The sequence below is a fragment of the Mauremys mutica genome, chromosome 8, assembly GCF_020497125.1.
Source record: "Mauremys mutica isolate MM-2020 ecotype Southern chromosome 8, ASM2049712v1, whole genome shotgun sequence".
Taxonomy (NCBI): domain Eukaryota; kingdom Metazoa; phylum Chordata; order Testudines; family Geoemydidae; genus Mauremys; species Mauremys mutica.
The window spans coordinates 60,997,622-61,011,190 of record NC_059079.1 but is presented as its reverse complement, the minus strand read 5'-3'; the positions used below and the strand labels follow the sequence as shown (position 1 = coordinate 61,011,190).

The following is a 13,569-nucleotide window of genomic DNA, read 5'->3' as shown; positions in this document are numbered from 1 at the left end:
AATGTATTTGGAATACATTTGAAAAGTCCCATTACTGGGTGGGGGGAAATTGCCTCACAGCGTATTTGAAGACTGAATTTTGTGCTTGTTTTCAAATAGTGCTTTCTCTTCTTTGCTACTCCTATATCATATTAAGACATACTGGGGCAATTGTTGCAATTGTTGATTTAACTGATTTACAGGGCACCTATCTGGAGCTCTTGATGCAATATATTAGTTAAAAAATACAAATAGAATACAGTACAGACAACACAAGTGAACAGACTAACCCAGGCCAATTCAAACTAAAAAGTCACCTAAAATTAGGATAATCTAATTCCAGCACTCAATCCCCTTCCTTATCATAGCCTGGCAAAAAGATGGGATTTGCAGTGTGCCTGGAAGGCTAAGAAATCAAGGCTCTGGCATTAACTTTTGAAGTCCAGAACCTGGATGGAAAACTTTCTGTCAGCAGTCCCTCCATCCATTAGAGCTCCATCAGGGTAGTATCTGAGATCCTTCTACATAAAATCAATAGCAATAGAAAAGTCCTTAGTGGACTTCATAGAGTCTCTGGCACGTCTCCCTTTATGGGGTCAGAACTGTACTTGGGGGTAAGTTTTGTTTGTTTGTGTGGGTTTTTTGAGGGGGGAGGGATTTGGGAATAAATTGTGAATGACACGCATTGTGGAAATACTTTCTCAAAGAGGAAAGTTTTGCAATATAATGAGTGACTGCAGCTCAGATGCCTCCCTTGATTGCAAATGTGGCAGTATCACACATGGGGAGAGGTGATCACTCAGGTAGCCATTTACCAAATCATTTATGTTTTTTCAGTTAACACTAACCCTTTGAACTTGTACCCAAAAGCTGATAGGCACCCAGTGCAGATCTTTGGTACTGCATGCTCTCTGTATGCGGGGCTGCTTAATAAGCAAGCCAACACATTCTACAAGTTCCATATAATAATCCCAAAAGTGTTGCCCTATGTGGAATACACTACAGTCACCCTGTCTTGAGTGATAAAAATACAGATAGCTCAGGTGAAGCCTGCATCCAAAAGAAATGGTTGCAGGTACAGTTTAAACCATATATTTTTTTGGCCACAGCAGCATTGATGAGCAGCCCCAAATCAGTTAAATGCATCAGCATTCCATCAACATTGCCATATTCCTGTCTGGATCGAGCCTCAGCCAGAGCCAGATATGATTGTTTGCATAGCTGCTGGAACAATTTGTGTAGTGGAGATGCTGAGAGCCATTGAACCAAACTGTAGACCCTGTATGTGATGGAAACCACTTTAAGCCAGGGGGTGCAGCAGCACCCCTAGTTCCAGCACCTATGATGGTTTGTAGAGCTGCATGTCATCAACCTGCTGAAGGTACCTTTTCTCATGTTCCTTCACTAATGATCCCAGCGGCCTCATCTACTATGAACAGAGGAGTAGCCAGATAGATCCCTATGGAACCCTACGTGAGAGTTTTTGGGGCAGAACAACACTTGCTCTCTGGAATCACACACACAAAGGAACAGTGCTACTCAAGCAACTTAAGCCACTCCTTGAGGGGTCATGAACCTATCAACCATATCTTGTGATCAGTGGTGGCAAAGATTACCAACACACCCAAAAAATCAGCATGGACATTTGATCTTCTTCTGTCATTAGGAGGAGATCATTAGTCAACACATCCAGTGTAGTTTGTCCCCCATTCATGGGCCTTGAGCCTGACTGAGGAAATCTGAGGGCTCCCCTACTACAGCCTTCTCCATGACGTTTCCCAAAAAGGGAGATGAAAACAGGTCAATAACTGGCAACATTGTCAGTGTTGAAGTGGCATACTTCAGGTACCATCCTCATGCGCTAAACTACTCAAGAGATTAGTGACCAGGAAAATTCACCCTGGCTCTTTCTACCACTTTAACAGATTTGAAGGAATTTTAAAGCCTTTTTTCTGATCTATGCACTGTATTCTCTCACCATGAAAAATAGTTTGTAATAGAAATAAGAGCAGAAATGAAAACACCTGCACAATCTTGAGTACTGTTTAAAAATCGTATTAAGCTTAACTAGATTGTTCCTTTCAGGCCCCTCCTTCCATCTTTTCTGGGCCTAGCTGCTACTGCACTTTCAAAGGGCTGTTGTTTGTGGCCAGCTGGGCCACTTCCTATGCTCGATTGTTTCTGGTACATGCCTTTAAAGCCTGCAGCTTTTTGTTGAAATATAATTTAAAGCATTTGGGAAAAATTATATTTGCTCTTTTAAAAAAAGTGTTTATATAGTTGATTTAATTATTTATATGTAAATGAGCCAATCTTGCAATAAGAATATCCAGGTTCACAAGGTGTGTAGCACTGATTCATAACTGAAAGCATCAGGATCATTTTCTCCAGTTAGATTTTCACAGATTTTAAGACCAGAAGGGATCATTAGAACATCTAGTACAGGCCATAGAATTTGATCCAGTTATGCCTGTATTGAGCCCAATCACTTGTGTATGACTAAAGCGTATCTTCCAGAAAGGCATTCAATCTTCATTTGAAGACTTCAAGAGATTTTGGACTGGTGAGGCTACATTTGGGAAACTGAGTAGTTCACTTTGGGGATTTGTCACACACGCACCTATTGCATATGTGCAACCCTGACCACTGTGCAAACGTAGTGCATTGTACACATGGAAGTTGGGCATTCACATTTGAAAATTGTACATAAGAACATAAGAATGGCCATACTGGGTCAGACCAAAGGTCCATCCAGCCCAGTATCCTGTCTACCAACAGTAGCCAATGCCAGGTGCCCCAGACAGAGTGAACCTAACAGGTAATGATCAAGTGATTGCTCTCCTGCCATCCATCTCCACCCTCTGACAAACAGAGGCTAGGGACACCATTCCTTACCCTTCCTAGTTAATCGCCCTTAATGGACTTAATCTCCATTAATTTATCTAGTTCTCTTTTAAACCTTGTTATAGTTTTGGCCTTCACAACTCCTCAGGCAAGGAGTTCCACAGATTGACTGTGCGCTGTGTGAAGAACTTCCTTTTATTTGTTTTAAACCTGCTGCCCATTAACAATTAATTAATTAATTAGCTGTAGTCCTTTGTATTCTCTCAAATGCAGAAGTTAATCTTATTAAATTTTACATACATTTTTAGTAGGATGTGAGTAACAGAAACAAATACTAATCTCCGTGATACTGTTCATATTGCCCTGTCAGCAGCACTACTGGATTTCTGTTGAATCTTAATCTCTTCCCTTTTCCAGGTACAGTACTGGCTATGTTTGTGGCTCAGTACCACTGTGATAAGCATTAAATTGAAAAATATAGAGGGGGGGTGTAATGCTTTTTCTGGCACAGTGCTACATATGACATTTAGTATCACAGGCTCCCTCACATTAATGATTTGCTGATACTTGTTATAACTCAGAAGCACTTTTACATCTGATGATGATGTCTGCAGCCACATACACTGTCTTTCTAGCAGGGAGTTACTGAAATCAGCAACAATCTAAGACGCACAAACCATCTAAAAAACACCATAATTCTCCTCCTAGTTTTTCTGTCCCTGAGTTCCATCTTGACAGACTTTGCCAGATTTACTTTCTCAGCCTCCAGGTACAGAAAGATAAGTACATCAGCTTGTTAAACTCCTCTTATCATGCTACTTTGTCTGGGATTTTTCTGGATGTGCTCTTGACTTTTTATTTCATCTTATAAGATGTAAGTTAGAGAATCATTGTACTAGAGAATGTTTTTTGAGCTAATGTGAACACTGGCTGTTCGGAATACATTTAATAGATGATAAATCCAATAATAGAGCAGGTATGGATGTTCTGTGTGTTTATAATAGTTCTTATCTGTATTTCATTGCAGACCTCAAAGGAGGACCTTTTACAGGCTGATTTTGAAGGGGCTTTAAAATTCTTCAGAGTTCAGCTGCCAAAGAGGTACAGAGCAGAAGAGAATGCTAGAAGACTAATGGAACAGGCCTGCAACATTAAGGTAAGTCTTCACTATCTCTAATTTTTACTCTTTATATTTAAACAAAATATTGCATCAGGCTTTTTTCCCTCAAAATCTGTTTTGAATAAAGCAACTAAGTAGAATAGGGAAATTGATTTATAGTTGGAAAAGTAAAAGTAGAGATGTCACTTAATTAGTTAATTTGTAAATAGTCAAAAGACTAAAAAGCTGGATGGTATGTCAGAGGCTCACACAGCCATTTGTCAATTTGGGCTACCAGGTGTCTTGCCTTTGGGGCTATTTGTCTGCCAGGTATTGTTTTATATTGTAAATATTTTGGAGTAGAAGACCATTTTTCTTGCAGTTCATGCTTACTGAGACAATGGTCCTCTGTCCAAATGGTACCCTAGCCAAAGCCTTATCTGTAAGCAATGGGCTTTTTAGGAGCTCTGCACTAGGGTTGTGTTTTTGTAGTGATGGATGGTTAACCTGGGGAAACTCTCACAATTCTTCCATAAGTCTATGCTAGGGGAAATAATGACTTTAAGTGGGTAAAATGGCAAGAGGATGTAGAGATGAGATGTTGTGGGAGTGGTCTCTTCGATCTGGCATTTTTCTTTTGGAATGATTATAGAAGTAGAGCTTAACCATTTGGTAGCAAATTTTGGTCCTAAATACAAAGGGGTATTCTTAACTCAAGTCTTGAGGCTTTTCTATTAATTGGAATTGTGTAAGTAATGCTCAGCAAAATGGACTGAGAATCTATCACCAGAAAGTATGATCTTCCCACTGGGAAAAAAAATTAGAAAATGAAGCTTTTATTTAATCACAGTGCACTACTGAGAACTAGTTTCTTTCTGCTTTTCGAGTTTAATACTTTATTAGGCTCGTCCTTTGTATGTATTAATATTAAAACACTTATGTCATGTAAGTGAGAGACTCTCAAGACTAGGTGTTGAGTCCAGCCTATAGAAGGCCAATGCTATGCAAATTTTTCCAAACAATGCTGCCAATGCACCTCAGCCTTCATCTGGAACACCACTAACTCCAATTTACTTCTGCATTTGAACGAAGATTGACAGTTATTCTTCAAAGTGACTGCACATGTCTATTCCACTGTAGGTGAATGTGCACTTAGTGAATGTATGTCAGAGATTTTTTCGCTCAACAGAGCCTGTCAGGGTGGCTCAGGTGCTCTCTGCTGCTGTGCGCCATTGTGTGCAGGTATAAAAGGTGGAGCCATCCCCAACCCTTCTCAGTTCCTTCTAACTGCCCAGGACAATTGTTGGAATGGATTCAATCTTGCTACTGCAAGTTCTTACCTCATTCCAGTGTAAATTATACCCATTTTCTTAGAAATAGTAATGAGTTAGTTAGGGTTAGTTGTAAGTTTCTGCAGTTTAGGATTGTATATCAACAGGCACTTCTAGGTCGGTATGATTTCACCTTGTAGAATCACATGTTGAAGTTTAAGGACAGGTTACGAGACGGCTGGAGGCAGGACTTAAATGTGATGGTGGACAGGGGCAAGCTGGTGGCCAGAACAACTCTTCAGGCTGGCTTGGATGCAGCTGACTCATCAGCTGAAGTCATGGTGTCTGCCATATCTTATCAGAAGGTGTTTGTGGCTGCAGTCTTCTGGTCTCCCTCCAGAGGTTCAGGAGACCATCCAAGACCTCCCATTTGTAGGTCCTTCCCTTTTATCAGATAGGCGCGCTGTAGCCTAAAGGATTCAAGACACTGAAGTTGCTTGGAAGTTACATGATGGTGATGAAAAGGAAGCAGTTCTGCCCACAGCAGACCCACAGATTTCCAGGCTTTATATCTCAGACCCAGAAATTACAGGAGGTGACCACTGCCACCCTCCTCTTCTGCAGACTTGGCTTCCCCCATCTAGTGGCTTAGTCCAAATAAGTGTTGGTCAAGGACAGACTGCCTGTCCCCAGAGTGCCATCTGCTCCTACCCCTGCCCCCATTTGCCCACTGTTTACCCTACTTCCTAAGTGCTTGGTCCCACATCATTTCAGTTCAATGGGTCTTAAGCATGGTGCATTTGGAATTCACCCACCAATTTGTTTCTTTTCCCTCTTCCCAATCCCCCTCTCCCTCTCTCTTCAGGGACCACTCTCGAGACCATTCTTCAACAGGAGGTCCAATCTCTTCTTCAAATAGGGGCAGTAGAGGAAGTTACTCTCTTCTTCATGGGGAGGGTTTTTTAATCCTGCTCTTTTCTTAGTCTGAAAGCAAAAGTTGGTCTCAGGCCTCTCTTAGATCTAAGAGAGTTAAACAAGTTCCTGAAGAAAATAAACTTTTGCCTGGTTACTCTAGCTTCCATTATTCCTTCCTTGGAGCAAGGGGACTGGTATGCTGACCTCAGCTTGAAAGATGCTTATTTCCATGTGGTAATCCACCAGAACCACCAGAAGTTTCTCAAGTTCATGGTAAAGGGTATCCACTACCAATTTACAGTGCTTCCATTCAGACTGTTGGAAGCTCCTTGTGTTTTCACAGAATGCATGGCAATGGTAGCAGCATTCCTTTGAAAGGTCGGGGTATGTGTGTTCCCTTACCTGGATGACTGGCTGGTGAGAGGCCAGTCTAGGTCTCAGGTACTGGCCAGTGCAGCCATTATCTGGTCTACCTTTGATGTGCTGGGGCTCCTAGTCAGCTTGGACAAATCAATTCTGAAACCAGTACAGCGAATAACATTTATCAGAGCAGTCCCGGACTCTACAAAAGTCAAAGCTTTTCTGCCACAATCAAGATTTGAAATGCTGCGGAGTTTAGTTCTGCAACTAAAAGCACATCCTGTCACCGAGAGTGCAGTTGCCTTGGGCACATGGTAGTGTGTACTTATGCACAGAGTGATGCACACAAAACTGCATTTCAGAAAGCTATACGGGTGGCTAGCTTCAGTGTATTTCCTGAGCCGCCATCATCTAGACATGGTGGCGCAAGAACCACTGCTAATCTTGTCATCTCTGGACTAGTGGACAGACCCTCTGAAAGTTTGTGGGGCATCCCCACTGCTCCCCTGCAACCAGCACACTCTTTAGGGTATGTCTACACTACAAGACTATTTCGAATCAACTTAATTCGAATTTGTGGAATCGACCTTATGAAGTCGAAGTTGTGTATCCACACTAAATACACTAATTCGACTGTGTGAGTCCACAGTAACGGGGCCAGCGTCGACTTTGGAAGCGGTGCACTGTGGGAAGCTATCCCACAGTTCCCGCACTCCCCGCTGCCCATTGGAATTCTGGGATTTCCTCCCAATGCATGCTGGGGGGAAAAATGTGTCGAGGGTGGTTTTGGGTAACTGTCATCATTGAACCGTCAATCACGCCCTCCCTCCCTCCCTCCCTCCCTCCCCGAAAGCGCCTGCGGGCAATCTGTTCGTGCACTTTTCTGCTCAGTGACAGCGCGGGCGCCACAGCACGGCAAGCACGGAGCCCGCTGCAGTTATGGCCGTTGTCAACTCCTCGCACCTTATCGTCCACCTCTTCCACAGTCAGCTGCTGAGAAATAGGGCTACTTTTCAATGGTGCTGCGAGCACTGGTGGACCATGGGGGACATTTTACCAACATCAACGTCGGGTGGCCAGGCAAAGTTCATGACGCGCGTGTTTTCAGGAACTCTGCTCTGTTTAGATGCCTGTAGGAAGGTAGTTTCTTCCCGGACCACAAAATAACTCTTGGGGATGTGCAGATGCCTACAGTGATCCTCGGGGACCCAGTCTACCCGCTAATGCCCTGGCTCGTGAAGCCCTATGGAGGCGCCTTGCACAGCGACAAGGAACTCTTCAAGTACCAGCGAGCAGCGTGACCTGTGACTGTTCAGTTTCTGTACAGAGAAGCTGAACCTGCCCCTGTTTCTTTACCAAGTTACTGTTGACTAGCATCTGCAGTTACATACCCCGTCCACCCCGCTTCCCCCACTTCCAACACACGTTTAAAAATAAAATACATGTTCCACTGTAACTTTACAAAGGTTTCTTTATTGATGACTTTGCATTAAAGGGTTGAAACTGGGACGCGGACTGTGCTGGGTAGGGTGTGCGGTGATGTAAAGACCACCTCTAAACTCGAGGAATGACAGGCTCCTGCTGTCTGCAGTGCCGGACTGGTTGTTTCAACGGAGCCTGCCATCCTTTCTTTTTGGGACTCTGTGTGCGGGGGCTATGTGGCCTTGTGGCGGGGGAGGACGGATACAGATTCCTCTGCTGCGTGACTCTGTGGTCCAGGACAGGGACCGTTGCATGAGATCTGTAACCCCTCTCCCCCGCTACAAAGTCACGTACCCCCCCACCCACACAGAACCTGCAAACCACCTCCTATACCGACCAGGGTGCCTACTGACTGCACTGTGTGTGTGACCTGCTGCTGATCCTGCCCCCGTCTCTGTACCCTGCTAAAGGTGACTGTCCTATGCAATACCCTACCCCCTTCCCCACCCACCCACCCCTTCAAACGCAGCGTTGTGTAAAAAACCATGACGGAAACAGTAATTAACAGCAAAGTATTTTTAATAATTAACCAGACAGTCAGGAGATGAAACTGGGATTGGGGCTAGGGTGAGTCAGGAAGGGAAGGAATTCTCAAAAATTAGGGTATGAGAGCTTTTGGGTACTTGAGCACTCTGCTGGGGTGCAGTGACAGTTTTCACGGCCCCTGGCGCCACTCCTTCTGGTTACTTTGGGTGACGGGAGGTATGGGACTTTGTGGCGGGGGAGGGCGGTTGCAGATACACTGCGGGGAGGCTCTGTCCTCCTGGCTGCGGTCCTGCAGAACATCCACAAGGTGCCGGAGCGTGTCCGTTTGCTCCCTCATTAGTCCAAGCAGCGTTTGAGTCGCCTGCTTGTCTTCCTCACGCCACCTCTCCTCCCGTTCGCTGTGTGAGCGCTGGTACAGAGAGAGGGTCTCCCTCCACTGGCTCTGCTGGTCCGCCTCGGCTCGGGAGCACCCCATAACTTCAGCGATCATCTCGTCCCGTGTCTTTCTCTTTCACCGCCTAATCTTTGCCAGCCTCTGTGAGGGGGATGCTGTGGCAGGTCTGGAGACAGTCGAAGCTGTGTGATGGGAAAAAGGTAGTGAATTCCTTGCAAAGATACATTTTTCCGAACAATGAACACAGTCTAGTCTGTGTCTGTGAACAACACCATGCACAGCACCTATCTCGTCCGCACTCCTGCAGCAGGCAATCCTGAAAGCATAAACTCTGTCCCTGTTCCACCCCATCGCAGTGTCCCCCGACCCTTGCACTTCTGGGTTGAGATCCCAGTGCCTGATGGTGCAAATTTCATTGTCGCGGGTGGTTCTGGGTAAATGTAGTCAGTCATTCCTTCCTCCGGGAAAGCAATGCCAGACAATCATTTCGAGCCCGTTTTCCCTGGATTGCCCTGGCATACGCCATAGCGTGGCAACCATGGAGCCTGTTTTGCCTCTTGTCACTGTCACCGTATGTGTACTAGATGCCACGGACAGAGGCGATTCAGCAGTGCTGCACAGCAGCATTCATTTGCTTTTGCATGACAGCAGAGATGGTTATCAGCCATATTGCACCATCAACCACGCCAATGTAAATTGGCAAGGTGATGACGGGTAGCTGTCCTATTGCACTACACCTTCTGCTGCTGTCATAGGTGCCCCTGGCCGAGATCAGCCGGGGGCGCAAAAGACAAAACTGGGAATGAGTCCCCGAGTCAATCCCTCCTTTATGGTATCTAAAAATAGAAACAGTCCCGCCTAGAATATGGAGCAACTGTACTAGGGTTGCAGTGTATCAGAGAACTACAGAGCACAGCCGCTCTGTGTCAGATCCCGCAGGAATGACGAGCTGTGTGCCATTCACAGGGGGTGCCCCTGCAACAACCCTACCTGTTGCTTCCCTCCTCCTCCAGCCTTCCTGGGCTACCATTGTAGTGTCCCCCCATTTGTATGCTGAAGTAATAAGGAATGCAGGAATAAGAAACAGTGACTTGTTAGGGAAATGAAATGAGGGTAAGGCAGCATCCAGCTGCTATGATAGTCCAGGCAGTACAGAATCTTTTCTTTACACATGAAGGGCGGGGGCTGATGGAGCTCAGCCCCCTGTTGCTATGATGAAGACGGTTAGCAGGCCGTCTACTTATGGGCTGATGACGAGGACAGGTAGCAGTCCTATTGCACTATACCATCTACCGCAAAGCTGATGATGAGGATGGGTACCAGTCATTTTGCACCGTCAGTCACCCATGAGGCGGGGGAGGGGGGGCGAGGATGCTACCGTAGCGTGCCGCAGCATCGCGTCTACCAGCAGCATTCAGTACACATAGGGTGACATTTACAAGAGTCAAGAGACGATTTCTTTCCCTTTTCCTTCTGGGGGTGGGGGGTGGCTGTACATTGACGAGCTATGCCCTGAACCACCGCGGACACTGTGTTTGACCCTAGAAGCATTTGGAGCTCAGCCAAGAATGCAAATGATTTTCGGACACAGCGGGAACTGTGGGATAGCTTGCGTCCTCATTCCCCCCCCCTCCCTCCATGAGCGTCCATTTGATTCTTTGGCTTTCCGTTACGCTTGTCACGCAGCAGCGTGCCGACTCTCTGCTACGCCGTCTGTCCGGAGATTTTTTAAAAATACTTTGGACCAGGTGTAACATTTCGGTAATTTTCCTAATTAGATGCAGGAGTCGCCGAGCGAGATCGCCCTGAGGAGGGTCACTGAAGGAGATAGAGAGCGCATGCTGCGTGAAAGCCAGCACAAACCAGGGGCCTATGCAGCCGTGCTCAGGGAGGCAATGCTCCCTGAGTACCTCATGAAAGCCTGGAGCGGAAAGGTGTGCTACCATGGAGCACCCAATAAGGCAGCTCTCCCCAGGAACCTCCTGCGGAGGCTTTTCGATTACCTCCAGGAGAGCTTCGTGGAGATCTCCCAGGAGGATTTCTGTTCTATCCCCATATATAGAGAGACCTCCTTTTCACATACTTCAGATTCCTGTTCCATTAATAATAAAAGTTTACATGTTTAAAGCACTTACCGACTGCTCCTTCCCCTGATTCAGGGTCCGGGTTAACGGCCGGGGAGGGTTGTTGGGGGATCTCCATGAGGGTGCTGAAGAGATCCTGGCTGTCGGGGAAACCAGCGTTGTAAGCACTGTCGCCTGCCTCGTCCTCCACAAACCCTTCCTCATCTTCCCCGTCCGCGAACATCGCTGAGGAACTGGCCGTCGACACTGTCCCATCGTCAGAGTCCACGGTCACTGGTGGGGCAGTGGTGGCAGGCTCCGTAGCGTCCGTTTGCCGCTTTGATTTTTTGGTAGCCTTGTCTGGGGTCCTTGATTTTCACGCGGCGCTGCGTTGCATCCCGCCTGTATCCTCTGTCTCTCATGGCTTTGGAGACATTCCCGTAGGTCTTTGCATTCCGTTTGTTGGAGCGCAGCTCCGAAAGCACAGACTCCTCGCCCCACACACCGATCAGATCCAAGACTTCCCGGTCAGCCTATGCTGGGTCCCTCTTTCTATTCAGAGATTACATGAACTCCTCTGCTGGAGAGCTCTGCATTGCTGCCGGTGCTGCTGAGCTCGCCCCGATGTCCAACCACGAAATGAGATTCTAACTGTCCAGACAGGAAAAGGAATTCAAATTTTCCCGGGACTTTTCCTGTGTGGCTGGTCAGAGCATCCAAGCTCGGACTGCTGTCCAGAGCATCAACAGAGTGGTGCAGTGTGGGATAGCTCCCGGAGCTACTAAGTTCGATTTGCATCCACACCTAGCCTAATTCGACATAGCCATGTCGAATTTAGCGCTACTCCCCTCGTCGGGGAGGAGTACAGAATTCGAACTAAAGAGCCCTCTATGTCGAATTAAATGGCTTCCTGGTGTGGACGGGTGCGCGGTTAATTCGAATTAACGCTGCTAAATTCGAATTAAAGTCCTAGTGTAGACCAGGCCTTAGATGCATCATCACTGGGTTAGGGAGTATATATGGGGTCACTGAAGACTCAAGGTCAGTGGTCTTCCCAAGATCTAAAGGCTCATATAAATGTCAGAGAATTGCAAGCTGTCCATCTTGTGTATTGGGCCTTCCTTCCACATATTAAGGGAAAAAAATCTGCTAGTGTTAACAGACAACATAGCCATCATGTTTTATGTAAACAGACAAGGATGAGCACATTCGATTTGATTTTGCATGGAGTTCTGCATAGCCAACTCTGTTCACGTCAGAGCTGCTTCTCTTCCAGGGGTGCAGAATATGCTAGCAGATCAATTGATCAAGTCCTTCTCAAATGGTCACATCATCCAGACATGGCCAGGTCCATCTTCTGACTGGGGCACTCCCCAAATGGACCTGGTTGCAGCAAGGACCAAAAGAGAGTGTCATCAGTTCTATTCCCAAGGAGGTCACAGCCCGGTTTGTTGACGGATGCATTCCTGTTGTCCTGGAAGAACACCTTACTGTATGCCTTCCCTCCGATCCTGTTACTGCCCAGAGTCTTGTCCAAGATCAAATGAGACTAGTGTGGCATCGGCAGCACTGGTTCTCGACCCTGGTAACCTTGTCAGTCAGACCTACATTGTCTCACCCGCTGATCCAGACACAATTTCACGGGACCATGGCCGCCTCTTCCACCCCAACCTGTGGGCCCTCCACATGACAGAATGGATGCTTCATGGCTAACACTGTTAGAAAAGACTTGCTCAAAGAACATGGAAGAAGTACTTCTAAATAGTAGAAAATCTTCAACTAAGAGTAATTACCTGGCTAAATGGAAGCGTTTTTCCATCTAGACCTACCAGAAAGTTGTTCCTCTGAAGCGAGTCCCCATCCATCACATGTTGGGCTATCTTCTGTACTTGAAACATCAAGATCTAGCAGTTATCTCTATCAAAGTTCATCTGGCAACTATCTCTGCTTTCCACTCATCCATGAATAACAGATCTCTTTTTTCCAGTCACATCCCACATGTACAAGAACTTATCCACCCATGGGATCTGAACCTCCTATTAGCAAAGTTAATGGGACCACCCTTTGAACCATTCAAGACTTGTTCTCTATTCAACGTCTCTGTTAAAGTGTTGTTTTTTATTGCAACTACCTCAGTTAGAAGAGTGGGCGAGCTGAGAGGTCTGGTATCAGGGCCTCCTGTAAGGTCTTTTTTAAGAACAAGGTTTACCTTTGCCCTCACCCAAAGTACCTGACAAAAGCTGTTTACAAATTTCACTTTAATCAGGCAATCTATTTGCCAACTTTCTTCCAGTAGCCTCATGCTCATAGAGATGAAGAAAAGCTCCACTCTTTAGATGTCAGAAGAGCTTCAGCTTTTCACCTAGACCAGACTAAATCATTTAGGTCATCGTCACAATTGTTTGTCACAGCAGTTGACAGAATGAAAGGTCACTCGGTATCCTTTCAGAGGATTTTCTCTTGGATTTCTTTGTATATGTGTTTATGTTGCCAATTGGCTCATGTCATTCCACCGGCTAGCATGCTAGCACATTCAACAAGGGCATACGCACAACTACGGCTTTCCTGGGACAATTGCTACTCTGGACGTGGTCATCCGTCCTCTCACTTGCTTCTCATTACACTAGAGCCCTTCAGTCCAGGAACGATGCCAGATTTGGGCATGTTGTTCTACAG

At 46.1% G+C, this 13,569-nt stretch overlaps 1 protein-coding gene across 4 annotated transcripts in view; it reads left to right on the top strand.

The window, feature by feature from the left end:
• The window catches only part of RABGAP1L (RAB GTPase activating protein 1 like), a 541,073-nt gene that overhangs the window by 421,817 nt on the left and 105,687 nt on the right, over positions 1 to 13,569 (top strand). For all 4 annotated transcript variants that reach the window (XM_045026098.1, XM_045026101.1, XM_045026099.1 and 1 more), the window contains one exon: positions 3,851 to 3,979. In XM_045026098.1, coding sequence (XP_044882033.1) covers positions 3,851 to 3,979 — 129 coding nt within the window. The remainder of the gene's footprint in view (positions 1 to 3,850; positions 3,980 to 13,569) is intronic.